Source organism: Tyto alba, unplaced genomic scaffold (assembly GCF_018691265.1).
Source record: "Tyto alba isolate M040663 unplaced genomic scaffold, T.alba_DEE_v4.0 Super-Scaffold_23, whole genome shotgun sequence".
NCBI lineage: Eukaryota > Metazoa > Chordata > Aves > Strigiformes > Tytonidae > Tyto > Tyto alba.
In genome coordinates, this window is record NW_024881297.1 from 9883288 (window position 1) to 9910239 (window position 26952).

General features: G+C 37.5%; 1 protein-coding gene across 1 annotated transcript in view; it reads left to right on the forward strand.

The window, feature by feature from the left end:
* Positions 1–25414, forward strand: part of TTC29 (tetratricopeptide repeat domain 29) — a 138372-nt gene extending 112958 nt beyond the window's left edge. The window contains exons 13-14 of the mRNA XM_042796872.1: positions 20995–21068; positions 21441–25414. Of these exons, the coding sequence (XP_042652806.1) occupies positions 20995–21032 (38 nt within the window). The 3' untranslated portion in view covers positions 21033–21068; positions 21441–25414. The remainder of the gene's footprint in view (positions 1–20994; positions 21069–21440) is intronic.
* The last annotated feature ends 1538 nt before the right edge of the window (positions 25415–26952 follow it).

Here is a 26952-nt window from a genome sequence, read left to right on the forward strand (position 1 = left end):
TTGCTAGAGAATGTAGTATATAATTCTTATTTTTAGTAACTGAAAACGGTTACGAAGAAAACTTCCTCACCCCCAAAGTTTAAAAAGCAATATTAATACAGAAAAATTGTAATAACTTTATTTTCTGGTCTTCAGTATAGACCTTGTAGTAGCATCCTCTTAAATTCACAGCAAAAGAATAATTTTTTTAATAGTCTAAATCTTCCTCTAGGATTATGTGTTTAACAGATGTCTTCTGTATACCTTATCTAGGGAGCTGATTCTTTGTTTAGTATAAGTAGCGTTGGGATCACAGTAAAAGAGAAGGCTAGCCTTCTTTGCTGTCTGCAGACTAGATTGCCTTAAGAGACATTGAGACCAGTAGAGAAAAAAGAAATTACACTGATCCAATAGATATACTGCTGAGAGGTTTCTATTATATTCTTACCTCAGACGTTGTACCACCATTAAATTCACACTTTCAGGCCCTGGGAATCAGGTCAGCATGACAGAGAAGTTTGGCTAAAATGAATCTGCTATATTAGTTTTTGTGAAAATGATTAAGCTCTGCAGGTTCAAGACCAGTACTATTTTTCAAGCAGTCATTGTTTCAAAGCTAGGTAAATAAACCCTAATATAAAAGAGAAAATGATAGGGAGCCAGACACAAAGATGAAATTGAGTAGCAAAGTAAACAAACTACCTGAATACATGATCTCAAGTAGAAAACAACACAAAAACATTTATTTGGCACTGTTAAAAATCAGCTGGCAGGCAAATTCTTTTTTTTAAGTATTTTAAGTAGACTGCCCATCAAATAAGCATAATTATGATCAAAATTCTTACAACGTTCTCAAAATTCCTAAAGGCAATCAGCTCCACTCAAATTAGTAACTTGGATAAATCACCATTAATTAGCTAATATAAGCCAGCAGGTGGTTTTGAGCCCAGAGAGATTCCCTGGTTATTTAAATTATGTATACTATACTACACCAAAGACAGAGTAAGTGAAAGAACAACAACAGGCACAAGTCTGTTTAAAAAAAAAAATAACACCCAAAACTGTTTAGGGATGATGCTCAGCTAAAGTCTTCTCCAGCTCCCACATCCTACCCAAAGGAATACAAGGTGACTTTGACCCCCAGCTCAGATAATATAATCCAGGAATGTTCTGCATAGTTCCTATTTCAGCATTGAGATATATGCAGGAAACAAAATCTGCATTGGAAGCTTGCTCAAATGGGTTTGTTCTAAAGATATCGTGATTACTAGAGGATGGACATAGCAGTGACTATGTTTTATAAAAATGCATCACTGAAGTCACAAGGATAGCCCTGTCAGCATACATGTTAATCACAAAAACAGGGGGCAATTCTTTTTTGTGAGCTTGTGGTAGGCTCTTCCCATGAATAAATAAAATAAAAATTACGTCATTTTAAGAGATTAATATCCAACCTTCTGTGGCCAATGCTGTCATGCTCAGTTGTGGACAATAACTGTTAGGAACCAAACTGAATACTTTTACATCGGTATAGCAGAAGAAAAACAGAATTTTTTGAAATAATGGTGCTGATAACTTCATGAGATTCAGAGATTCTTTGAAAAACCTGACCCAAATCTGCATGCAAATCTGTTAGCTTGCAATAATTTCTATTTGCATAGTGTGTTACCCTAAAAATCTCAGAGATTACCATAAAATTTTGTCAGAAATTACTGCCACCCATAAGATTTACATTTGGTGGTCATGCAAAATCAAGGCTCAACTATATTTTACAGTCTTTGATTGAAGCTAATGACGTTGTGTGGGAGGAAACAGCAAAATCAATACAGATATTTGTATTTGTCCCAGTGATGACATCTCTGAAAGTCCGGACTGTGATGTAACAGTAATTTAAAGGATTAAAATCCTGCCAGGTTTTACTGAATGATATGCAGGTCTGGTAGTAATATTTAATCCCAGTGAGCACTTTTGGATCATCCATGCTTTTCACATGAATCAGCTCAGTGTAATACTCTGTTTACAAATAACTAAGATTGCATATCGCATTGTATTACTGCATCTGTGTCTGGCAGACTCATTGCTGGCATATACTTTGTGATGGGTGATGTATTTTGATGAACTTGTTTTCATACATTTATGCAGGTTTCTAGTCTATCACTTCTTTTTTTCAATGTAAATGATACATGTATTACAAACATATTATCCAAGAATTCTTTAGCATTTCCTTCAAACACAGGTTTCTATAAATTAAGTCTGCTCAATAATAGAAAGAATAACATAGAAAGAAGGCGTTTTCATTGCCATATTATAACCCAAATCCTGAAGTTCTTATAATTTTACTTAGAGAAAACACGAAGCCAGTATCTACCTAAATTCTCCCCACTTCCTCAAAGAGCACCTAGGAATTGGGCTTATCCCACAGAAATGGGGAGTCAAGGTGGTTCCTGAGTTGTCTGTAGAGCGTAGCATTGTCAAGCCTCGAGACGTGTTGCAAACTACTGTGCAGTCTTCGTAACAACATTTCAACTAAAACCACTATTCTGTAGCCTATCTCCCATGGCCTCATACACCAATGCTTAGTGGATCAAAGTCCTCACAGAAGAGGACAACAGATATGTAATAATTGAAAGCATGAAGATAGGCGCACATTGTCAACTTTCCAGCTGTTGACAGAGACTCTGTTCAAAGGTGATACAGAATAGAGCTTTATTCATTTTCCTGTGGACTTTTTTACCCACCATCAGTCTCCATGGCCCTGCCACAATTGCTTTAGGTCACTCTGACAGTGTTTGTGTGTGAAAACCTGGACAGCGTTGGGACTTCACTAAATTTGAGAGTGATTTTGCCTCTTTTTTTTTAATTTTTTCTCAGCCTTTACCCTAGCCTTTTCCTCTTCCACTGAAAAAAAGAGTTAGGGCGTAAGCAGTCATTTCAGAATGTATTCTCAGTCAAAAGCAAAATATGTAATAATGGTAACAACCATAACTAATTCAGTAGGTAAAATTAATTCCATGTATACACAAAAGTAATATCACTGTTTTTTAAAAAAAAAGTGTCCTACATTGTATTTTAAGCTCCCTTAAAATTCTTCTTTCTGGGCATGGTATAGAAGTGTATAACTGTTCAGGGAAAAAAAATGCAGACTTGTTGCTCAACACATGCAACAGCACCCTTTGATATCTTTTTTTGGACTTTGTAATAATGCTGTGGCTACCACTTTTCACAAATATTTATGGAAACTATCCTCCCACAGGGCTGCTGCAGATGATCTGCAAGCAGAAGACTAGCCTATAAACTCCACTCACTCTAGAAGACGGTGCTTCTGTTTTTAAATATCAGTGCTTGGGTTGGGATTTTAAGTAACTAGTAGTGTGCTCCCAATTTCAGTATATAGAGCAAGGGATCTAGCTCATGGGTAAAGTGTTGAGATAACGGTTTAATGTCCAGTCTTTCTATGACAATGCTGTTGTGGTTTATTGTTGATAAAAACTGTAGAAAGACAGTCTGAATGCCTTTACATTAGCATAACAGGTTGAATTAATGTTACTTTTGCAAGTAAAAATAATAATTCCGTACTTGGAAAGATCAGCGCTCACAAACCATCATTTGTTAGTAGCTTTGGAATGGAAACCAAATAGGCATTAATGCTCAGAAAATGTCACGTTTAAGAGAATGTGTTTTAGTGGACAAAATATGAAATTTTGAGAGTGATGAAAACCCTGGGGTAGTGTTTAGCAGAGGTAAGTTAAGTCTGATTTAATACAGGGAACAATTGGAAGAAAAACCTATGTAGGTTTTTTATGTTAACCCTTCTCTAATCTCTGTGATTAGAGATCATGCTTTTCTAATAGTAACATGATATACTGAAAAAATTACTGTAGTAAGGCAGATCAAAGCCTTATCTAGTCTGGTATCTGTCTAATAGTGGCTAGTATTTTGGGAAAAAATAGAAGAACAAGAAATTTGGAAGCAATACTTCTGTCTGGTATTCTCTCCACATCTTCAGCAGCCTGCAATTTAGGGACTTTCTGAAGAAGTTGAATGTAGATCCCACTACATTTAGTAGGTTTTCCTGTACTTGTCCATGAACTTGTCCAGTGTTTTTGTAACTGTTGCGTAACTTTGGCAGCCAAGACACCTCAGTGAATTTCACAGCTGAAATATAACTTCCTTGAATCTGTCCTTAGCCTGTTGTTTTGCAGTTTCAGTTCCTGCCCCTCAACTTTTGCTCCATGAGAAATAGTGAGTTATCATTTCTCACTCCTTTTCTTCATGGCGCTCATGAAAATAAATGCATCTCTTTATATCTCACTATCAGTCATCTTTCTATCAAGCTGAAGCCTGCAATCTCCCCGTGCACAAAATGCTACTTTCCACATGTGCATTAATTTGCATTTATCAACACTGAATTTCATCTGATACCTTATTGTCCAGTCACAAAACCTTCTTGAAGTTCTTTAAAGTTTTGATTTTGACTACCCTGTGTAATTTTATATCAGCAGTAGATTCTGTCACTTTGTTGTTCATTAACGTTTTGTGTTCTTTTTTTTTAAAAAAAATGTTTAACTGTACGAATTCTGCCTTAGATCCCTGTTGAATTCACTACTGATCTGTCTTCATAGCAAAAATCAATCCATCTATTTTTACCTTTATTTCCTACCTTTATCTAGTTATTTGTCCAGAGAAATTATCTGAAGCATTCTGGGAATCTAATCAACCAGGTAATATTCATCCAGATCCTCATGCATTCCTCAAAAGAACAATAATCTCACGAGACCTCTACAAAAGTTATCTTGATTTCTTTCCCTCATTATAACATTTTAATTCACTTATCTGTTGTTATATCCTTTATTAGAGGTGCAGCTAATTTGCCTAGTATGGAAGTCAGATTTTTACTGGTCTCCTCCCATGGAACATTCTTGGTTTTAATTAATGTCTTGTTTAGCACTTCATATCATTCTGGTATCGAGACTGATTTAAATAATAACTATATACATGTCCTTTAAACATCTTGAGAAAATACCACTTTCTTGCCTGCTTCATTTATCACTTTGTTCTAATCCTCCTCCAATGGTGTTTCAATTCAGGACTGTTCCTTTCACTCTTACCTAGAAAATAGAGATGCTGATGTAGATATCTGCTGGAGGTCTTCCTTAGTGACTACCATCCCAAGAATACATTTCACCTTTCTGTTATCTTTTATTGCTTGAGATGTCTTTTAACGATTTTCCTTTTTTTTTTTTTTTCAGGGGGGGGTGTGGAGGGGAGAGGGGAGAGGGGTTCTGGAAAAAAAAAATAAAAAGAATCATGCAATTATGGGTTTTTCCCACCATTTTACTATAAGGACAGAAATAGAAATAGGAAAACAATGCAATCTGTGGAGATGTGGTACCTGAAGTCTGTGCTATGTTATCTTTGTGTGGTCCTCATAAAACAAAGCAATGGACTAAGTTATATTTTTACACCCATACCCTGAAATCTTTCAGCTTTTGTATTTTAGAAAATTGTCTCCAATATCTTGGTATCGTAAAAGTTAACATTAGAGTTCAGTTTAAAAACAGGTAGTCATCAGCTATTTGTACGTGCAGTGAGGGTGTCAAGTTGATGGTTTTGGGTTGTATCAGTGAGCAGGTTTCTGTGTCAGTGGCAAATGAGCAGGATACAGAGTGACTGCAAAACAGCTACGTTCTGCTGTGCTATCCAAGGGAATTTCTGACAGGCGTGTCAAACTACAGAGGCCCTGATTCAGCTTTTAATTAAGAGCTCTAAGTTAGAGACATCTGTACCTTCTCCTTCTTGTATGTTGAAAAGTCCAGGGGAAGCTTCCACAGTAATCAGCATCAGAATACAGCCTTATGTGGTAACTAAACTTTTAGTGACTTACTGTTTCTTCACTGTATTCTCTTATTCATTAGTCGTTTGAAAAAAAATCACTGTATAGTTCATGAGCATTTCCACTCTTTCTTCCTTCATCCTTCTTTTCACATTTCTGCTGTCTTCAGGGTTTTCTTCCATCTTTTCCCTGCATTTCTTTCTTCACAGGGACTTCACTCCTAGTTCTTTTCTCACAGCAGTGGTTAAACAATCAGAGATGAAGTTTGGCTTGATAGCAAAGTGTCATTATTTGAATTTAGAGATAATATCCTAATCAAATCGGGAGTGAAAGAAGCAGCTTACTCCTCAAGGGACATGTTTTAAGTTGTCTGCTGACTTAGGCAAATGCCACCACATTAGATATTGATTAGTCAATGGAGGAAAAATTTGAACATCCTTGGGAAAAGAAACAGGGGGAATAGTTCAGTGAAGCTATCCTAGAAGTCTTCAGGTACTTGAGAGAACAGGAGAAAGAATTTGGAATGCATAAATGTAGTAAAACAGTGGAAAGCATCAGCACTCAAAGAAGGAAAGATTTATATCTTCTAAAAGTTTTGCCTGGTCACCCAATAAGTGAGGGCAGGGATTTGAAAGAAATAAAAAGTTCAGTTTGTGATCCTTTGTGGCTCTTTTTTTGTCTGTTCTTTTGTTTGTAAAAGAGTCCTGAAAAGAACTAGGCTTGCTAACTTGTTTTGGAAATTTCAGAAAATGTGCTCTGTGGTACGTTGTGTGAGCTTTTCAAAGTTATCTTTAAATCAAGCACATTACATTTTTGCCAGATTACATTTTCTCAGAAGTGTATAATGTATGCTTGAATTAAGATGTCATGATTTGTTTAATGTTTGAAAAAAAATGAAAGAACTAAAAATGATGAAAAATTCATGTCCTTTTTTCAATAACTTAACTTTTAATCTTTTACTTTACAGTATCCTAGGCTTGTTTTTCCTATTTACTTTCTTTACATAGTCAAGACCTACATTTAAAAGAACAATGCATAAAAGTATGTAGGTAAAAATGTAACCTTAGATTGATATTATATAACCTTTTCGTATTAAGGCCTTGTCTGCAGATGTAAGGCCTCTTTGCTGTCAAGTTAGTTAAGTAGCATCATAATGCAATATTAAAAAAAAAAATCAGACAGATATCCTTCTAAGCTCATTGGTGTAAGTTCTGCATGTGATGAAATATTTAGTGCATGTTCCACATCCCACTATAGTTAGCAGAGCGCATAAACATATACACAGATGAATAAATACCAAGTTAAAAGACTTTTTAAATTAAAGGAAAATGTTGACACAAGAACAGACTTTTTTTTTTTTTTTTAATTAACTGGCTCATTGGTAGGTTTAGGTCAGGAAATAAAAGTAGTGAAGTTTTGAAGAAACCCTAAAAATAAAGCATTAGAGACTCCTGTTAAGGTAGGACTTAATACCTCAAAGAATAAAATTCTATTATGCGACTGCTACAGTTGGACTGTGATCCTAAAAATTCAGATTCAAGTTTGTAAACTGAAAAACTGAAAAATCAAGATTCTCAGGCACTCCTTGATGATCCTTGATTCAGTGATTCGTTTTTGGTAGAGTAGCTTATGATTCCCTTCATAGCTCCCTTACATTGAAGATAGTTCTTTATGACTATTGAGGATCTAGTTAGTGTGTTTTTAATTTCTCCTTCCCTTTCTTTTTCTTTATATAACAGCTTTAGAGGTGAGGTTCAACCATAATCTTAGTATAGATAGGGAGAGATGGAATACAAATATAGTTTTAAAATTTTTAATTCCCTTGGTGACTTAAATGCAAGGTAAAGACCTTGACCTAGCATTTTACAGAAAGTATCTAGTTGTAAAAAAAAAAAAATAAAATTCCATTAGAATCACCAGGTTTCAGTTGTCATTATTGAAAGAATTCCATTCGGATTATTAAAATTACAGCCACTTACTACCAATTTCCCCCGTGGTTAATGAAGAGACTTGTGAAGTTTCAAAGTTAGGATTCAGTCCAGACCTGAACCACTAATTTGGCAGTGACACAGCTCACATTAAGTTGTTCGTTCACCCTTGCTTTCGGTGAATAGATATTTCCCTAGCAAATGTATTATATACAAAATAGTTAATTAACATGGTCTTAATAAATTTATTTGTCCATAAACAGATTCAGAACTCTTCAAAATAAATCTCTCACATTTCATAGTTGTAGCTTCTCTACTGAAACTACTTTTAAACTGCCGGTAGTTGTAGTCTTTATTTATTTGTAAATCCTTTGTGTGTGTGTAATTAAACTTCAGAGTAAGTTATAATAAAATACTCTGTTTTGTTACACCATTACTTAAAAGCTCCCAGGGAGCTGAGTTGTAAATATTGCTCTCTGTGACATGTTTTTCCTATAAAATAGGAAAACTGATTTCATCCTAAGCTTGCCTTTTCATATAATTATTAATTGTGAAGCTTTTTTGCCATTACAAACAATAATGTGAATGTAAATATATAAAAAATATGTGTATTTGAGAAGTCTATACTTTTAATATAGGTGAATTTACTTAGTGATCTCTAAACTGACAATATCTTAAAAGACCACAGAATGATTTCTCTTTCTGAATTTCACTTAGACACCTAGAATAATGAATAGTAAGAAAGGCTGGCCAAAATTCATAAGTGATTTAGCTAACATGCAGATGTGCCTCCATGGATGTAGTCGTTCTGGTCTGAATCAGGTAACATAACATAGTATCATATATCATATCATATATAACAACATATCAATAACATATCAAAATGAGACATTCAGTTGTGCTTCAAATCAAAGTCTCTTGGTCCGTGCAAGTCACTTGCATGTTGCTGGAATTTGGTACTGTTTGTCTAATCTGATCTTTCCCCTTCATGGCTGTACCCAGGTGTTGCAAAGAACTAAATTTAGGCTTAATCCTGGTAGAACTTACCAAATAAGAGGGCTGGTGCTGTCATGGTGTTACTCCAGAAGTATCTACTTTTGGGAAAGATTCAAACTGTTAAAAGTCTCACTGTTAACTTACTGTGGACTCCACCCATCTTGTTGAGGTGAGACAGCAATTTTCAGTAGTGTCAAATCGTGATGAACTTCTCTGTCTGTCCTCTATGTATTGATAAAGGAAAGCTGACCTCACTGCCTCACCAGCCATTTTGGTTCCGTGTCTTGGCTTGAATTTGTACTGTACCAAATCTCTGAGAGTATCTTCTAATTAGAAATTCCTTGTAGTAAGTCTTTGAATATGACATCTCATGCCAACTTAAGGTTTTGGGCAGAATAGTACTTGACTACAAATGATGTATGCAGGATGAAGATCTTTAGTGTCAGTACAAAATAGAAGAGAATATTCCTTTTTTGAAGTGGTATTGCTTATCTGCACTCAGGAAGAAGTAAAACCATACAGAATTAAATACTGATAATAATAGTATGATTGGTGTACATATCAATAAGGTGCACGATTGGTACTTAGATTTAGATTAGTATTAGAAAACTAATAATTGTGGAAGTTATTTTATTTGCATATTAAACAATTAGTGAAGAATACTACTGTTAAAACAAACATGTAAAGTCCTTACCCAGAAGTAGAACACACAAAAACTAGCACTGACTTTGTTTTGTACTCCTGCAAATAAACAAACTCGCAGATAGGTTCAAAATATTTAATTTAATTACTATTAAAATTTAAGTCAGTGACTAGAAAGGGCATCTACTGGAAACGTGCATTGCAGCTTACCCTAAAGGAAGAAATATTGGGCCGATGAAAGCAACCTATAGAGAATGTGAAATAACAGCCAAGTGCTGGCATTTTAGGAATGTCTGTTCATAGATGTGCAAGTTTTATTTCACATTGTCCTCACCCTTCTCAATAAGAATGACTGATAGCTTCACTTTGTGATTTCCCAGCTTTTAAGAGTCTATTTTTATTTATTTTTTATGACCAACCTTACACTTGTTAAATGTAATTTTTGCTTTATGTAACATAAAAAAGAGCACATCTGCAGTATGCTGTCCCATGAATTAACAAGAATGACTGGACATAAGACAAGAAATCCTTTAAAATCATATGTTCACATTAAATATCTGGGCTATCTCAGTAAAGGAGGTCTTATGGGGTCATTTTTGATGCAGTACAAGTAAACCATTTCTGCTCTTCTGAAATAGTTTCTTTCAGGTTTATATTGAGCTTGTATAAAGGCACATTAGATAAATAAGGGCTTAGTTTGTACGTTAGTCTTTTACATCTTGGATTCTTACTAAATCCTTGTTTTTACCAACTTGACGCTTAAGAGATATTGATTTCTGCTACACGTCTATGGTGTTTATTTTGATATGTCTGGGATTAAAAACAAAATTAACACACATAATCAATTTTCTTAGAATTAAAAAGGGCACTTTGGTACCTTTGGTTACAATCTTCTGAAGAAAAAGGAGAGTAAAAGAGATGTGATAATAAAGGGATCAATTTATTCAATCACTGGGTATAAAAACATTAGCCCTGGGAAAGGGCCTTCCTCTAAGAGCTTTAGCTGCCCAGTCTCACTTGTGTGGCACAAAATAATTTGCATTTTTAGAGAAATTTCATGTCTTCTGTGAGCTCTAGTGAAACATGAATAAATTGCTTTCTTTTCCTCTTTTTCTGATTTTATAAAGCTGAATCCATTAGGGGCTGAGTCAAACTATAATGAAAGGCAGGCAACAACTGAGATGATGGAAACCCTGGATTAGATTTCTTAGTAGTCCAAGCCCAGCTGTCATGGCCTACGTGTCAAGTTAGTGCTCTTTGGGGAGGCCCGCCAGTACATGTGAATATTTTTTTAACTGCTGTGTTACAACAGGTCTCTAAAGCAGCTAGGAATTAAACAGAGAAGGAAAGATTAAGAATTAAATAGAGCCACAGCAAGCAGTTCACCAGAGAGATTTGCAGTCAGGCAAGTAAACCTTTCCAAGCCTTTTAGCCCGGTGCCATCTGCCTGACAGGCTTGCATGTGACCCACCGTGCTCCCTTTGTGCCCGCTGAGTTTAGGCGATTGCTGAAGATGCACGTAAAGGATACGGTTGTTCGTCTTACTGAGTGCACTGGCCTGGCGCTGCTCTAGCACAGTCTATCGAGTTCGCCACAAACCGACGCTCGGCTCAAATAAAAAGCCTCTGTGAAAGGTTGGCATTTTCATTCTTTCCTGTTACAAATATTCTTCTTAGCTGGTTCATTATACAAAAGGTACAATCTAAACAGAACCCAGAAGCAGCTAAACTACAGTTTCTAGTTTTATGCCTGATAAATCAATTTGCACTCTAGGATCAAAGTAGGGCTGTGCTGTCGGAAGAAGGGCAGTCTTCAAGATTTGTGCCTGTGAAATATTCTTTCTGATGGGACAAGGCTTTGCCTGAAGACTCTTAAACCTTGAAGCAGAGGTTTCTTCTTATCGTTTGTAGCAAGAAATTTTGTCTGTTATACCTTGTAAGCTTTGTGATGAGGTTGGAACATGATTTGATCAGAACATACAGATTCTAGCATGGATTTTAAGGGGAAAGCTGCGTATCTATTGTTTTTTATTGGGAAGACTTGCTTTCCTGTCAAAGCACCAAACATTCATCTGAGTACAGTTTGGTGTTAAATTACCAAATTACTGTCACCCACAGTCTTCTATCTGATGTTTGGAATTTATCCAGCTTCCAAAGAGACTCTAACTTTCTACTATGAACAGAACGATAACACAGTCAAGGGGTCCCCAGGCCTGTATCAGATTCAGATAGCTAAAACCATCTTAAATTCCACATTCACTTTGTGTATTTGGGGAAATTGTGAGATTTTTAAAGCCTATGTTAATTTCAAAACAGATTTCCTGTATTGTAAGAACAGTTAAAAAAAAAAAAAAAAAATCTGCCAGAATCCCTCTCAGACTTGTACCCCAGGGAAAAATTTTTTCCTTAGTTCTCAGCTGGTGTCTCTGCATGATTACCACACCTTAGGAAGGCATTTCAAACTAGCAGCAGTTGTAACTGAAATGGTGTCTGCCTCCACTTCCACTGATGCCTTTGTGAGGGACAGAACTGAGAGCCATATCTTCCCTTAACAGTCTAACCTATGGCAGCAGCACAGAAATAATGCCATTGCCTTTTCTCCCTTTGCATGGTGGTTGGGGGAAAGGCCCAGAAGAAAACAGATCCCCCATCACTGCTCTCCTTCCCACAGGCCTAGAAGTCCATGCCTCCCTTCAGCTTTGTGAAGTCTCTGCCACACTGGGAGCAGCTGGTGGTGGTTCTCATCTCAGCCTTGTCACCACAGTCGAGGAGTGAAGTGGCAGGGTGACATCTTTTACTTCATAAAGACATTTGTTTGCCTGGTGGATGTTTCTAAGCTCTACTATTCCTTGAGCAAAACAATGTGATTGGTGTGGCATAATTCAAAGTGAATTTAAAATTTAAAAGTCAAATATTTTCTAAAAATACCTGTTTTGAAGCAGTCTGGCAAAGCTGACATAACCACGCTGACTTCAGTGAACCTGCATTGGTTGCATCACTTGAGGACTGGGCACAGACCAGCCAGAGCATTTATTTTTAAATTCTAGCTTCTACTGGCATGTTCTTAAAAGTCTCTGTAGTTCTATAACTTTCTAAAGTAGCTCACAAGTCTTATGCTGGCTGCTAATAAAACAGAAAATCCATTTCCAATTTTCAGTGTAATCTTTTTTTCATGTGAATCTATTTCTCATCAAAAGAAGCGGATGACTGGCCTGAAAGCTGGAGTTCTCTGCTTATCTGTAAAGACAGAAGAAGAGAAGTACTGGCCTTTCACGTTGTCCCATGTTGTCTGGAAGAACATGGCCATAAACCCAAAAACTAAGAGGGAGAAGTCCAACACTTGGTGTTGCTCTGACCAACAAATGTGTTGTTCCCAATGCCTGGTGAAGAGAAGTATGTCTGACCTCACTCTGTTGGTCAAATCGGCAAGGAAAGTTGAGAGAAAGAAGCTTCTGCAAAGTGTCTGTGAGAGAGGTATCTCACATAGCATTGTATCCATGTCACCACTTGTGAACACAAGGGCCCTGCATAAACCATGACCTTAATTTCCAGCAGCTGTTTTTTGTTGGGTTTTCTTTAAGAGAGAAGTAGGAGCACTTTGCATCAATCTTAGAGGAGGACTTTAGCTCCTACAGAGAATGATACTCTCCCCAAAAAACCTCAGTCACAAGAAAACTGATACTTCCATAAGGGATTCTGTATCTTCTTTTTAAAGAACATAATCTTCCAGATCCTTCCCCTGCCTCTCCTTAGCCAGAGAGGATGCACTCATGCCTAAGATGCATTAGAAGTTGTAAAGCTAAAGTCAGATAAGGAGAAAAAAATCTCCCTGGCATCCTTTTTTTTGTAGCAGATGCATTGCTGGATTTTCTCTGCTTCACTGGCTTCAGTTTCTGTACCCAGAAGATACCTTTGGCTGAGTTCTTAGAAGACAGTTTCCCAAGCAAAAAAGCTGCATTATAGAGGCCTCAGATGATAAACAGTTTGTGAGCCACCAGGCAGAGTAGTCACTGGAGATGCTGAAATAAAGAATTCTCAACCATGAATTACTCTTACATATAATCATAGAAGAGTAGGTAAGCCTTTGGAGGCAGAAAAGTCAAACCAGAACATAAATAATGAGATCTACAGAACAAGAAGCTCTCAACAAAATTACATAGAGCACTCATGTCAAAATACAGAGATAAAAACAAAAAGAACTAAAATCAGAGGTACTTCTTATCAAGCAGTCTGATCCTATATTTGAACCTCAGTATGCTAATGACATATAATTAAGCAAGAGGAAGTGTTTAAGTAATCTGAGCTTTCCAGATTTCCCTCCTTTTGGGACATCTTTGAGGGACCTGAATTTCAGAGAAAGAGGTGCTAAGCACTCTCTGATAGCCAGATCCTTTGAAGACACACCAGGCTGCATATTCAGAAATAAGTATCACACACTACCAGTGATATAAATACTGAGCTCCTCTGTTCAGTGACATATTTTGCTCAATGGGTAGAAGATGGTGTTTACAAAACGCAGCTATGAACTGTTCTGCTATCCTGTCTTGCAGGTTTTAATTGTGCCTTTATAACAAGGACTTAACAGACTTAATGCAGTATGTCCATATGAGTAAAGGATAAGGTATGAGGTGTTATGTGTAGCCATGAAAGAAGGTTGCATAGTAAGTGCATAAAGTAGGCTCTCAAGCAGAGTATTTAAAAGTTTTACGGTACAAGGACTGTAGCGATTTGGGGGAAGACAGCAAGAATTTTTAATTGTACTGATTTGGGCATGAATTGGTCTTAGAATCATCGCTATGTCTGAAATCTGTGTTTTCAGATCTACTGTACTGTAATTATTTGCTGAGCATCTGATATACCTTGCTTTGCTTTAAATTGAATGTAGTAATGATAATTCTGCACACAAATTGGGAACAAACGTGCTGCTTCCCTTATGATCTTTATGTTGTCTGAAACATCAGTCTACTTGCTGCTTCTTTGCCCTTTGCAATGAGATTAGATTTAATATGTAACTCTAAAGATGTGTGTTTAAAACTTTGGTACATATATCATTAAGATGTACACATTTTTGTAAAAGCCTGTAGGAATATCTTTTAAAATGTTGGCAAAAGTTCTCCAGGACTATAAAATACCAGTTTGGTGAGCAAGATAAGGATTTCCTTTCATAAGGATTTATAAGTAGCTTTTGGGCTCAGTCTTTAGTGATGGCTCATGGTTCTCAGCAGAAATAAAGGCAGTGGAAGTGCTTTTATACTACTTGTATGTTCCCTCCTCACCAACTCTTCAGAGTAGTGAAGGATGAGTTTGGTTTCTACCACAAGAGCAGGCAGCACCCCTTTGCTCAGAGCTTCGCTTCCTTGGGAAGTTCCCCCGGGACTTGTTCTGTCTTTAGGAGAGAGCAAGTAGGTTCCAGTTGTGATCTTTATTCTGCATCTGAGTGGAGGGTGAAGGAAAAGAAACCCTTCTCTGGGCTTTCTGGGAATTCTCCTTCACACTGTGGAAACCTTGATTAACCAGCTGGGCAGATACTCAGCCTGCTTTGTGTTGCTGGAAAACTTTGCCTTTTGACTGAGAAAGTTTCAAGATACTGAATCAGAAACATTGCTTCCTTAATTTCTCCCTACCTTGGGTAAGAATAGAGCCAGAGATGAGATGCTATATTGAAACTTTAAACTAATAGTTTGGATTTAATGTAAAATTTGTTGACAGTAAAGGTAAAACTAGAGTCTAAAAACTGGCTGCTGTTTTGTTTAAGTTTCTTCATGTTTGAAGTGATCTTCTTGATGACTGTTTTTCAAAGCTGATTTTTCTGTCACCAAAATCTGTATAGAATTTTCTTGATCTCTAACTTCCAGATACACAAAAGATGCAGTGTCATATTTTGCCCTCGAGAAAAATCCATTTTTTTTACCTACAGTCAACAATCCTACCTGATAGAGCTGTTATTTAAAGTTGATATTCAACAAATGGTTTGTGCAAAAGATGTTGCTATACTATATTGGCACAGACGAGTGTATTTTCACAATGAACAAAACTAAAAAATGTAAAATCAAGAGAGATTTCTATTGTTGTACAAATGTGTGCCCAAACTATGTGAGAGGAAGATTAACTTGGCTGAGGATTGTTGAATATGAATAAGTAAACAATGGAAGCTATTAGGCAGGGAAAAATTCATATTCCCATTAGGTTTTCTCATCCAAACCAGAGAAACCTGGCACTTCCCTTGTAGTGCCATAGTCTGAGTAGGCTCTTTAAAAGCATATAAAATAAATTCTGCTTCTCATTCATAAACTCACCCATCTGTGAAGCCTTTATTCAGAAAAACCTACCTGCTCAAATGTTTGCTGTAGTTCATTAAAGGCTCTCATTTGTACTCATAAAGACTCATTCATTGCCCTGAATAATATATACAGTATACTGAAAGAGAACCAACTCTCACTTTTACAATCTAAATTAAACAACTTTGTCTAATAAAAGAAGTGTCTCACTTCTAACTAGACCATAAGCCCTAAGGGTCTTGTATTTGTGCATTTATTTATTTATTTTTGCCCAATTGTCCTACAAGGATCTGAAAGCTATGTGAACCAAGCTGACTAAGTTGTTTCCTTTTCTGCCTGCATAGAAAGACTGAAGCAAGCGTGGGCACAACTGTACTGAAACAAACACTCATCCGTAAACTTATTCTAAAATGCAATCTGATGATCTCCCATCCTTTCCTCGGTCCCACCTTCTAACCTTGCTAATCTTGAAAGTTCATCTCTATTATATGTGGCTCTTACAAATGCCCATGATTAATAACTACTGTGATTCATTAGCCTGTGTTGTTGGTATTGTTTCCCCAGTGGGAGCATTTGCTATCTAGGGATAGTCAATGATTACTCTGCCTTGTGGAACAGTAAGATGCTTTCAATCTAATGCGCTGTCCATGTTTTAGCATAAAATAATATTAAGGCATCCACATAATGGAACCATCTGAAGATCCATTTTATTAAGCACTGAAAGAAAATGTGTGTGTGCTTGTATGTGCAAGGGAAACATAATCAGCAAATCTTGTTCACCAGAAACATAATTTCAGTAAGCGTTTCCTGTAAAGACACAGCTATTTTGAGGTACAGTTCTTTGGATTTGAGGTTGAAAAAATACTCTATAGCGAGTGTCTTACCTGGTACAATTAACTTACTCAAATTATATTCAGCCTATCTGAAGTAGGAAAAATAGGAAAGAGAGGTAGGTTTATTGTATTTATTCCATTTTGTGGGTATTTATTTTAAATGCAATCTACCTTCAAGTACAAAGCTGTAGTGCTCTTAAAAGATTACTGTTTCAAGTTACTTCACCTACCTTAACAGAGCATGTAACCTTTTTACATTATATGATCAACTTTTTGACAGTGCAGGGCCAGCACAGCTAATGGAATAATAGCCTGCAGGGTCCAGCTAAATGATATACGAATATAATCAACCTTTGTGATGACTATTCAAAAGTAATCCCTTTAGCTTTCAACTGCAACATATATTTCAACCAGGCAAATCCATATGAAGAAAATCTCTGCAGACTCCACTGATACAATATGGCCTTCATATCCCCACAGTGTGTTTGCTGCTCACAGTGAGTTTTAAATTTAAGGTAATGGCTACTGTATATTCATGTGAGCATAGAACAATACCTTTGATTTGTTGGAGAAATGTTACATTAGCTACCAAGGGCCCTATTCAGTAAACTTTGACACAACCCTTATATATGGTTTACTGCTTATTCTAAATGGAATATGCCTGATAAAAATGCTTTGCATGCCCAAATTGTACAAATTCATTAATCTTTATATTCATAAAACCTCGAAGAACAACTGCCTCCATTCCAAGTGGACCTAGTCAGAATGCATGGCTAAACATTCAGGCCCAATCTGCTTTTAAAAAAGCCTTGCATCCATTTTCATTTATCAAGACAGAAAAAAAGTATGAAGATCTTCTACAAGTGTGGGACATGCATGTTGTTGGCTGTATCTTTATTCCTACTCCATTACATCATTCTACAGATTATATAACTGAAAACAGCTGCATGACCTTTAAAAATGCAAGTGATTTTTAAATTACAATAATGGGTTATATCTCATCAGCTACATTACACCAACATGATAATCTAGCATGCCCTGCCAAATCGTGGGGAGAGTATAAAGAATATGGTGAGATAGTCTTGCTTTCTCTCTCTCCCTTTTGTGACAAAAATACCGTATTGGCTAATAATGAGTCTGAATATGTGAAATTAATTGTATTAAAGGAAAACAGATGTAATGAAAACACTGCATTGCCTTATATTACTACTTTTGTATGTACAGTATAGTAAGAGTTCACTCACATTAACAGCAGTTGCAAATATGGTCTTGTTTGCATATGTGTACCTAAGTAGATGTAAAAACATAACGGCACTGATGCTGTCTTTTGTTTGAGGTGTTCTACTACAGGATTTTATGCCACTTAAGCAAGTTAGCTATAGTAGAATAGTAGGAGAGGATACAGACTTTCTCCTATGTGTTTGCCCTGTCTCTTGAGTGCACAGAAAATTAGGGCGCCCTCAGCATCCTGCAGCAGGGAGTTCCAAGGATCAGTTGGCAATGCACAAAGAACCCCTTCCTTTGTTTCCAAGCGCACTACCTCCCACCATCAGTACATCCCACCTCATTCTTTTATTGGAAGAGACAGTGAAAAATGGTTTCTGTGTCACCTTCTACATGCTACTCTCATTCTTACTTTTGTCATCTCAAAATATTGCCTTTCTTTTTTTTTTTAAGGCAGTTTCAGCTCCCCCAAACAATAGTCCTCTTATGATTCTTCATCAGTTCATGGAGCTTTTGAGTGGAGTTCTTGTTTAATAAATTCCAACAGTCTGGATAATGCAAAACTTGAATTTGAACACTTTCCCATAATATCAGCATATAGTCTCAGGAACACGGGTGTTGCCTGTTTTATTTTTTTTTATAATCTTTTGAAAGAATGGTGCCTGAAATTCCTGTCCTCTCTGGAGTTAGTGATCATTTTGGTTTCAGTCTTTGTAACTGTGGCTTTCATTCTTTTGTATGACTTTCCACTAATTATATTGTGTAAAGGGTGAGCAGCTCTGCTTAGCTTTCTCCCCAGAACATAGTGAAATAATGAGATTTTTGGAAGTGTGACGATCTTTAGATAGACACATGTAAACAGCAAGAGAGATGTCAATTCTAGCTGCACTGAAAATTCAACCAGACAATTTTAATTATATTTTATCAACAGCAGTGATAATATGTCAGGAACATCCTATTATGATTAATTATATTTACATACTATTAATACATATTAATGTTTATCTCTACATTTTGCACAACACAATAAGATAGAAGGAGAATGCTTGATGGTGTGATCTGTGGTGGTATATATGTATTATCATTATGAATATGAGATGCTTTTATTGTTCCCAAATAGCACAGGCCAAACAAATGCCAAGAAAACATTTATGGCTCAGTGTTCCATCAGTTATCCTTGATATGCTTCATATTTGCTGGGAGGGTAGAACTGTTAATCAGACAATAATAGCTTGGTGTCCAAGTGTGAAGGCAAAAGGCCAAAAGGTGCATGAAAAAAGCAATTTATGCTCTAATTCCCCATCTGTCATGTACACATCCCCACCATTTTTTGCATGCCTCAGTGTATGTAAGATACGTTGCTGTCAGAGACACGCTTTTATGTGTATTTCCTTGCAAATACATATGTTACTATACATACCTAGGCACATTTTGGGCTTGAGTCACCCACCTGTCTTGCACCACTTTTTCGACAGTGGGCTTCCTCTGGAAAGAGCGATAACACTACACTGGTGTAAAGCTGACGTGGGGCAACGTAGTTCCAACCCTCTGTTAGCACTTCTGGACTGCGTGAGGCTCCCAGCTGCTTCACAGTGTTCAAGCTCCTAAGCCAAACTGAGAAGTTACAGACTCTGCAGCCATGAGAAGAGCCCCTTGTATTCAATTAGGTTTTATTAGATTTTTTTTTTTTTTAGACATGGTCTGCTAGTAAAGGAATTTCCATTGATGTAGTTTAGGCCTCATTTCAGAAAATATTGCCTGCAATAACTACATTGTTGAAACTGTTAATGTACATTTGCCCTCATACAAAATAAGACTTCATCTGGTAAGGTATGCTAACTCTCAGATATTCTTCATAGGTTTACTTATCCTATGCTTACTTGCATACAACTGTGGATGAAGTCCTAGTTAGCAATTATACTTAATAAAAGCCTATGATAAGATGAAACAGAAAATTTATTGAGTCTCGAGTGGTCCAGTAGTTTGCACCTGTTCCAGACATTGCACCAGCAGAGACACTGCTTTGAACATTATTTTTCATCTCCACCAGAACGGGATTAATGTCTTTATTTCAGACGCTAATTCAATTCAGACACCATATAAGCACCATTGGTATGGCTGTGACTTAAAGACAGAGTCCAGTTTTAGGCATCACAGTGCAAAGAGGTAGTGACAAATGGAGGAGGATCCAGCCACGGCTTATACAGAGGTCAGAAAACATGAGCTCCTTTCAAATATTGAAGAAACTGCATTTGCTTAGCCTCAAAAAGAGCAGACTAGGGGAAGGAAAATAGCCTCCCAAGCTGTAAGGAGTTATTATAAAAGAGGACGGTGTTCCTTTGCTCTTCATGTCTGGCAAAGGTAGAACAAGAGAAAACTCAGTTTAATTTGCAATAAATATTTATCTTAAGTATTAGGGAAGAAACTGAGCTATAAGATTGTGAAGCACTGGAACAGAGAGATTAGGGATGTTGTGAAATGGCCTTTATCAGAAGCCTTTGAGAATAGATTTGACAAATAGATGTCAGGGATGGACTAGATATATGTGCACTTTCTTCATTTGAGGAGGTGAACCAGATGAGTAGTTCCCAAAATAGGAAACAATCCCCCAGGGATGGCGTGGTTGTAACTAGGCAGAGGGAGGTGTGTTGCCGGAGAGTCACTGGGAACGGAGCAGAAAGTGCAGCTGGGAGGTGGGAGTTCGGTGCAGAAATGGAGCAAGGAAGGAAGAAGGCTGGGCGTCACAGGTCGCGGGAGCAAGGGGAGCGTGCAGCCGCCGAAAGCCACGGAGTTAAGCCCTTGCCTCCCAGCCACCTGCTCTTTGGATCACGTCCCGTTAGGAGGACCCCGCTGAGAGGTGGCAGCTTTACTGATCCAACCTCCTCACCCTGCTCTTGCTCTCTGCACCGCTCACTCCTTCCCCTGGACAGTCGTCTTACTGCCTGCCATCCTTCAGAACTGTCTTTGCCATCACCTTCTCCCACATGCCTCTTCCTTGTTGGGTCCCCAGCCGGTCCCACCCGGACCTATCCTGCAAAACTGGCCCATTTGAGAAGTGCTGCACAGGCATGCAAGAAATAAGAACAGAAATCCCTGTGGGTTCTGTATTTCTAGGATTACATCTTATGTGGCTCACCTCTGTGTTGTCTCAGATTTCCTTCTCTTGTGACTTTATATTGTACCATGTGTTTTTCAAATAAACCTTCTAGGCTTTTCCACTATTAAGAATGTTGTAAGTCTAAAGCACTAATGCACTTTTTTTTTTTTTTTTTTTAATAACAGAACTTGATATAGGAGCAAGTGCTTCAAAGCCCCTGTGAGCCTCTTCCAAAGACACCAATTCTAGCTCCTTCCTGGTACAGTATTTGCTCTTAATCCATAGTCTTTATATCAATATGCTGATTTTTTCAAATTGTCATTGGTATCAAAATTTAACCTGATTGACAGGCAATTGCCCATCATCTGTGTTTTACTTTATCCAGCTAACAATATATTTCCTGCTCATAAATGAACAAACTCACACTTCCTTCAAATTTTTTATTTTCCCAGTTTTAGAACTTAATTGCCTTTGATCATGTAATTGATTTTAATTTACAGAAATAAGCCTTTGAGATAGAAACAAATCTATTAACAAGATGCTGAACCCAAATAAAAACCATGTAGATACCAAAGTGTATATGTAAACTTACAACATTTACTATTTTTTTCTTTGCTGTTTTTCATTATAGAGAATGCCTGCTTAGCTACAGAGAAGCTGATAATGAGCTATAATGAATACAGGAAGATCCTTGAGGAATAATGCAAGAAAGTAGGAATTTCAGTAGGAATTTTGTCATTTAAATGGGAGCACGGTGTTGCAGTATAAGCTGCAATAGTCTTAATTATCCAATTATTGCAATAATCTGAGAGCTCTAAGTTCTTTTATAACTGAAGTGTGGCTTCAATGTGTACTGCATGTTTTTATCAAAAATAGCTGGTGTCATTGAAATAAATATAAAAGAAAATGAGTAATATGGAATAGAAAGTTTGCACTTGGTGCCCCTGATACTTATGCTTGCTGTCTTCCAAAGTGTCAAGATCCTCCTGTTAAGATATTAAACATCCTTTATGCCTACTGAATGGGAGTTCAAGACGCATGATACCTTGTAAGATCAGGTTCTAAATGTGTCTGGAGAGTTTTCGTTAAATCCCAAATTATTATCCCTTTCAGAAGAAATAAGCTGCAAGCTTGACGCATTGTTCAATAGGGCTATCAGTGGTTTTAGCATCTACGCTTAACAGTTGGGGTTCAACTGTAACTTGAATAGAATAGATCCAGCCTGGGTGGCACACCATGGTGCAATTTTGATCTAATCTATAACCCAGGTTGGACCCAAAACACAGCTAAGTTTGTTTAAAATCTGATTGAGCACACTCATGAAACTGTTGAAAGCCTGTACAATCAAAGCATTTGAAATGTCATTGACTGTCTCAAGTGCAACATCAATCTATAGGGACAGCTGAAACAACTATATTTAACAGTGAAAGTGCATCTGGTAGAATACCTGTATGTCACATTTTCAAAACTGAACCCAGAATTCCCCTTTTAGCAAAGCCTGGGTTCATTCACACAATCAGGCAAAATAAAATTCTGCCTGGATTCTTTCTGATAAATAATCTGAAGCACTGATTTTGGTCGTGTGCGTGGAGAATTGTCTCCCCTTTTTGAGCTGATGAAATTCTTGACAGTGGTTTCCCCACATGACCCCACATCAGACTCCTGTGGTATTCATAGCCCTCAGAGGGTATTTTCCAGCTACCATCACTGTTAGCCTGAAGAGGAGATAGAGGACAGCAGATGGCAGTTGTCACTTCACAAAATATATGTAAAAGCAGGATTTGGAACCTCTGAATTTTATTTAGGAAAATTGATGAGCTTTCATAATCTCATGTATTAGAAACCTGTTCTTTCAAACTGCTTAAACAAAGCTTCATGAATCCCAACAGTCACCCATTCCTTTCTTTACATGGAGGTTTCCAGATTCAGAGTTTGAAGCAAGGTCCATTAGACCTGTAATCAGTTTTTATGACAGTCTTTGAGCAAGCAATAGCTTTTGCCACAGTAATAACTCAATTCACTGGTTTTCATCAGGACTGCAATTTGAGTAACTGGTTGACATGTGACAATAGGATTTCTCACTGATAAGGTATGGTAAAAATGTATCATTAGCTAACTCTTATTAGACCATTTTTGATCACGATGCTGCGTACATGCAATATAAATACAAATAACTCAGTAATGTTATTCTTTTACTTAGAGGTCTTTATTGTCTGAACACCAAGATTATTACAGCAATGTTCATTTAGAATGTTTTCACAAGGCTGAAAAGTTCTGTAGGAAAGTTCCTACATGCAATCGTGCACACACATAAGCATACAAATCTCTTTACTGAGTGTTAAAAAGAGGTAAACTTTTTATGAAAACCAGGAAGAGAAACAGGTTCATCAATTAAATATAAACAATAACAGGGTCTAGTTTACACCTTATATTTTAATGCTATTGGTATGAAATACAAAAGACATTATAAAAACAGCACAATTCTGCAAATATTATCTGAAAACCACATTAAGCTGCAAACTCTTCTAATCTTGGTAAGTAAAGCAGGACAGCTTGTAAGAGGTTGCTATTTTTAGATAGTTGGGATTTCTTTTCTCAGAATATTGTCAAAATAAATGGCGTATTTGAATTTATCCTCATAGTAAAAAAAAAAAAAAAATAGATAAAATAACATAAACCAAGCGGACATTCTAGAAAGATGATTATCAATTTTTCAAGGGCAAGTTTCTAAATTCTTAAGGGTCTTGAACCTCATGTACATTTCTGCAGTAACTGAACATTCTGTGTATGTGTCCCAAAAGTTATGATGCAGTTATATTAAGTAGCATCCATGATCATCACTTTTTTGCCAATCTACACCCGTTACTAAGTGTAACTTTTGTATGCTTGTGAAAAAATGGTCACAAATTAATCCTCTAGAGCATTAGCTCTCCCATACTTTTTGATGACACTTTTTAGTCATAAAGCTTTTGATAAAAACAAGAGGACTTCTATCATCCTATAATAATGTAAATGCAAACTGTGTTCTTCAGAATCAGGAAACTTCGGGGGTAAATTAAGTTTATTGAGCTAAATGTACCTGCCTCCCATCCCAGTAACGATTTGTCTGACAAGTAACTATCTGTCTGGCAGAATGCAGGCGTTGTTCTGCTCCTTGCAGACTTCTGCAGTGGGAAAAGGAAAGCTCTGCTTTCCCCTTCAAATTCATGGGTTAGGTAGAACGTTTGTCCATATCTTATACTTCAGACAGGATCCTGGAATAAACCTCTCAGCTGTTAGAAGCAGTCAGAGCTCCGCGGGTCACGGGCAGGCCTGGGCGTAATGCCTCGCGTGATCCAGCTGAAAGCGCGGTGCTCGCTGGTACTCACCTGCAGAATCAACTCAGCGCTCCTTTAGAAGAAAAATCACCACTTACTGAATTACCAATGCTTCTTCCAACATCACTTTTCTTTAGTGATCTTTTGCCAGCAGACATAGTCCTGCACCTCAGATATCTGCTGAGATCAGAGCTCAAATTAGTATAATGGAACTTGTGTACTTCGTCGCTTTACGTGAGAGATGCTCTAATTTCTTTAAGGAGCTCCTCATATGGAACAGAATTATTCTCCGCTCTGCCTGATTCATTATCACTGAAATCCTTCCTCCAGGTTTTTCCAGAAAGCCTCTGATCCCCTGGCCCTTAAGACTTTGCAATCGGAAAGGAGGACTCACGAGAGAATATGAATTGCAGTTGCAGGTTTTTCTGTGTTCTGAGAAATTATAGGCATAGTTGACTTTAATGAAGTCAGGAAAGCAGGTAAATCAATTTAGCCTATAATGCCAGTTGGCTGTTTCAAAACAAAGACTTGTCAAACATATTATAGCAGATGAATATCTGAATAGTTCTGAAGTGTAATATTGATGTCTCTAAAATCCACATCTTGTGGGTGCCTAAGGTATGCAAGACTGGCAATTAAGACTGTTGTTTTAATAGGATTTTAGAAGTTTTCACTGTGGATGTATCAGATGGTATTGACTGACAGTCCATAGCAGAGGGGAAGGTTGTACCTCAGAAAGGATTCTGTTTATAATTACGAAAAGCATGTTTTCTGACCATTAATACGGTATATCTTGTTAATTATGATGATATATAAGGTATTTCACCTGTGAAGCCATTTAGAAAATTAATGTTTGAGCCACAGAAAGGTCATTGCCATTCTGGAAGGAATCCATTCATCTCTAAATAGGCCATCTGAATATAGACTAAGAAATACACTATATATAATTACATAGAAATAGATGGAATAAATAAGATTGATGATAGATATTACTAAAGCCACATTTTAGTTTCCTGCTAGGAAAAAGTAGAATGTAACTGGAAGAAACAATAATATACATGTAAAAATGCAAGAAATAGATTAAAGTCTGAAGTAGTTCTGTGAAATTCAGCTGTCACACATGAGGTGAGAACTCATCAGCCTTCAGAAGTGGTGTGTATCAAGGACTTCGTTCTGAGATTCAGTCGAGTATTTCTGAAGACAGCTCCTACAAAAAAGAGAACAAGAGTATTTTTTTTTCAAAACTGTGTCTTGTTTGACTATATAACTTCATAGTTACTCTATAATAGCCACACTTATGCCTACAAGTAGATAGAATGTATGTGCTGTCTTTGAAGATAAACAAATAAACATGTTAATGAATATTTCCCTGTGTGAGTCTTCTTTTGACACAGGCATATCACTGAAGAGTGATGCTGAGCATGAAGGAGCCCAGCAGCCATGATGGTAAAGCACATTGCTAGGAGTTTAACCTTAGGAGGTAAACTTCTCTTTCTAAACATTTAAGGTGTAGTTTTTAAAACTGCAGAATAGAAGTCCAGAATGGCTGTTGGCCAAGTGAGCTCTCAAGCACATTTAGCAGAGGAGGAGAAGGGGAAAAAGGTGAGAGTGTGCCTTTATTTGAAAGCCTGCTGTTTAATCTTCGCTCATCTGTGGAGTGGACAAAGTGAGTCCCAGATTTGTACCCGCTTGCTGCAATGCTGACTTGGAGGAGTTAATCTCAGTAGGTGAGAAAGCAATTCAGTGACTAAAACCCCCTGTCCCAGTCCCTGCTGAATGATTCAGTTTGTTTCACTTAGGTTAACAACGAGGTTACCCATTTGTTTCATTGACATGTGAAAGGCAGACAACTTTACAACGAGAGCAGCTTTCAAGCCCAGCTCAGCTGGGTGAGATCAGGAGTGCTGGCGATGGCCCCACCTGAAGTCTCTGGCAGGTGAGGCTGTGCAGCCCCCAAAGATTTGCTCAGCTCTTTGGAGGATCACAGAGCAGTTACCCCTTCTCCAGCACAGTCCTGCAGCTTGGCCATCTGCAGTACGGGTAGAGAGAAAACCAGTGGACAGCAGATTTTCTGTAGCACACGGAAGACCCAGAGGCTGGGGACTTGAGCATCCTAGGAGGAGAGTCTGGGAGTGGCAGTAGCTCCTGGCTCCCACTTGGCTCCGAACCCAGCTAGAACCGAGATCTCCTGACCCAGACTGATGAGAGGCAAGCCTTGTCTCTGGGAGGCAGCTTCCTTCAACACCAGATTTTGGCCCATTTAGCCCCCAATTTAGGCAAGACATATCCATATGCAGAAGTGTATCACCTCTGAAAGGTTGCCGCCTCCAACACAGAGCTATTTAATCCCTGGCAACATTGCTGCCTGGGCTTCCTGGACTGTTTCACAAAACGATGCCCCATCTGGCCACAGGTTCACCATTTGTAGTACAAGTGGCTTGAATCTGGACTTAACCACAGCAGTGCCTCTAAAAACGTCTTCAGAGAGCCCTCCCTGAAGCATACTGGTCACTGTTATTTTCTCATGGTTTTTTTTTTTTTTTTTTTTTTCATAAGAGTTGTCTGCCTCCCGGCTCCTCAGCATCAGTTGGCTGAGAAAATTAGACACTCTCGCTTTCCACGTGAGTACCAGGAAATCAGTATCCCTGGCATTGCTGTCTGCTTTCTGGGCAGACTACACTCATGCCAGGCTCACAGTACAGATTAAAACAAAATTTATTTATGATAAGGGAAGTTCAGGATTACCTGGCTTCTGTCTCCAGGCCCTACTCTCTCACAGCAGCCCCTTTAACTTTTATATTCTGAATTGCAATGAGCTTTCACGTC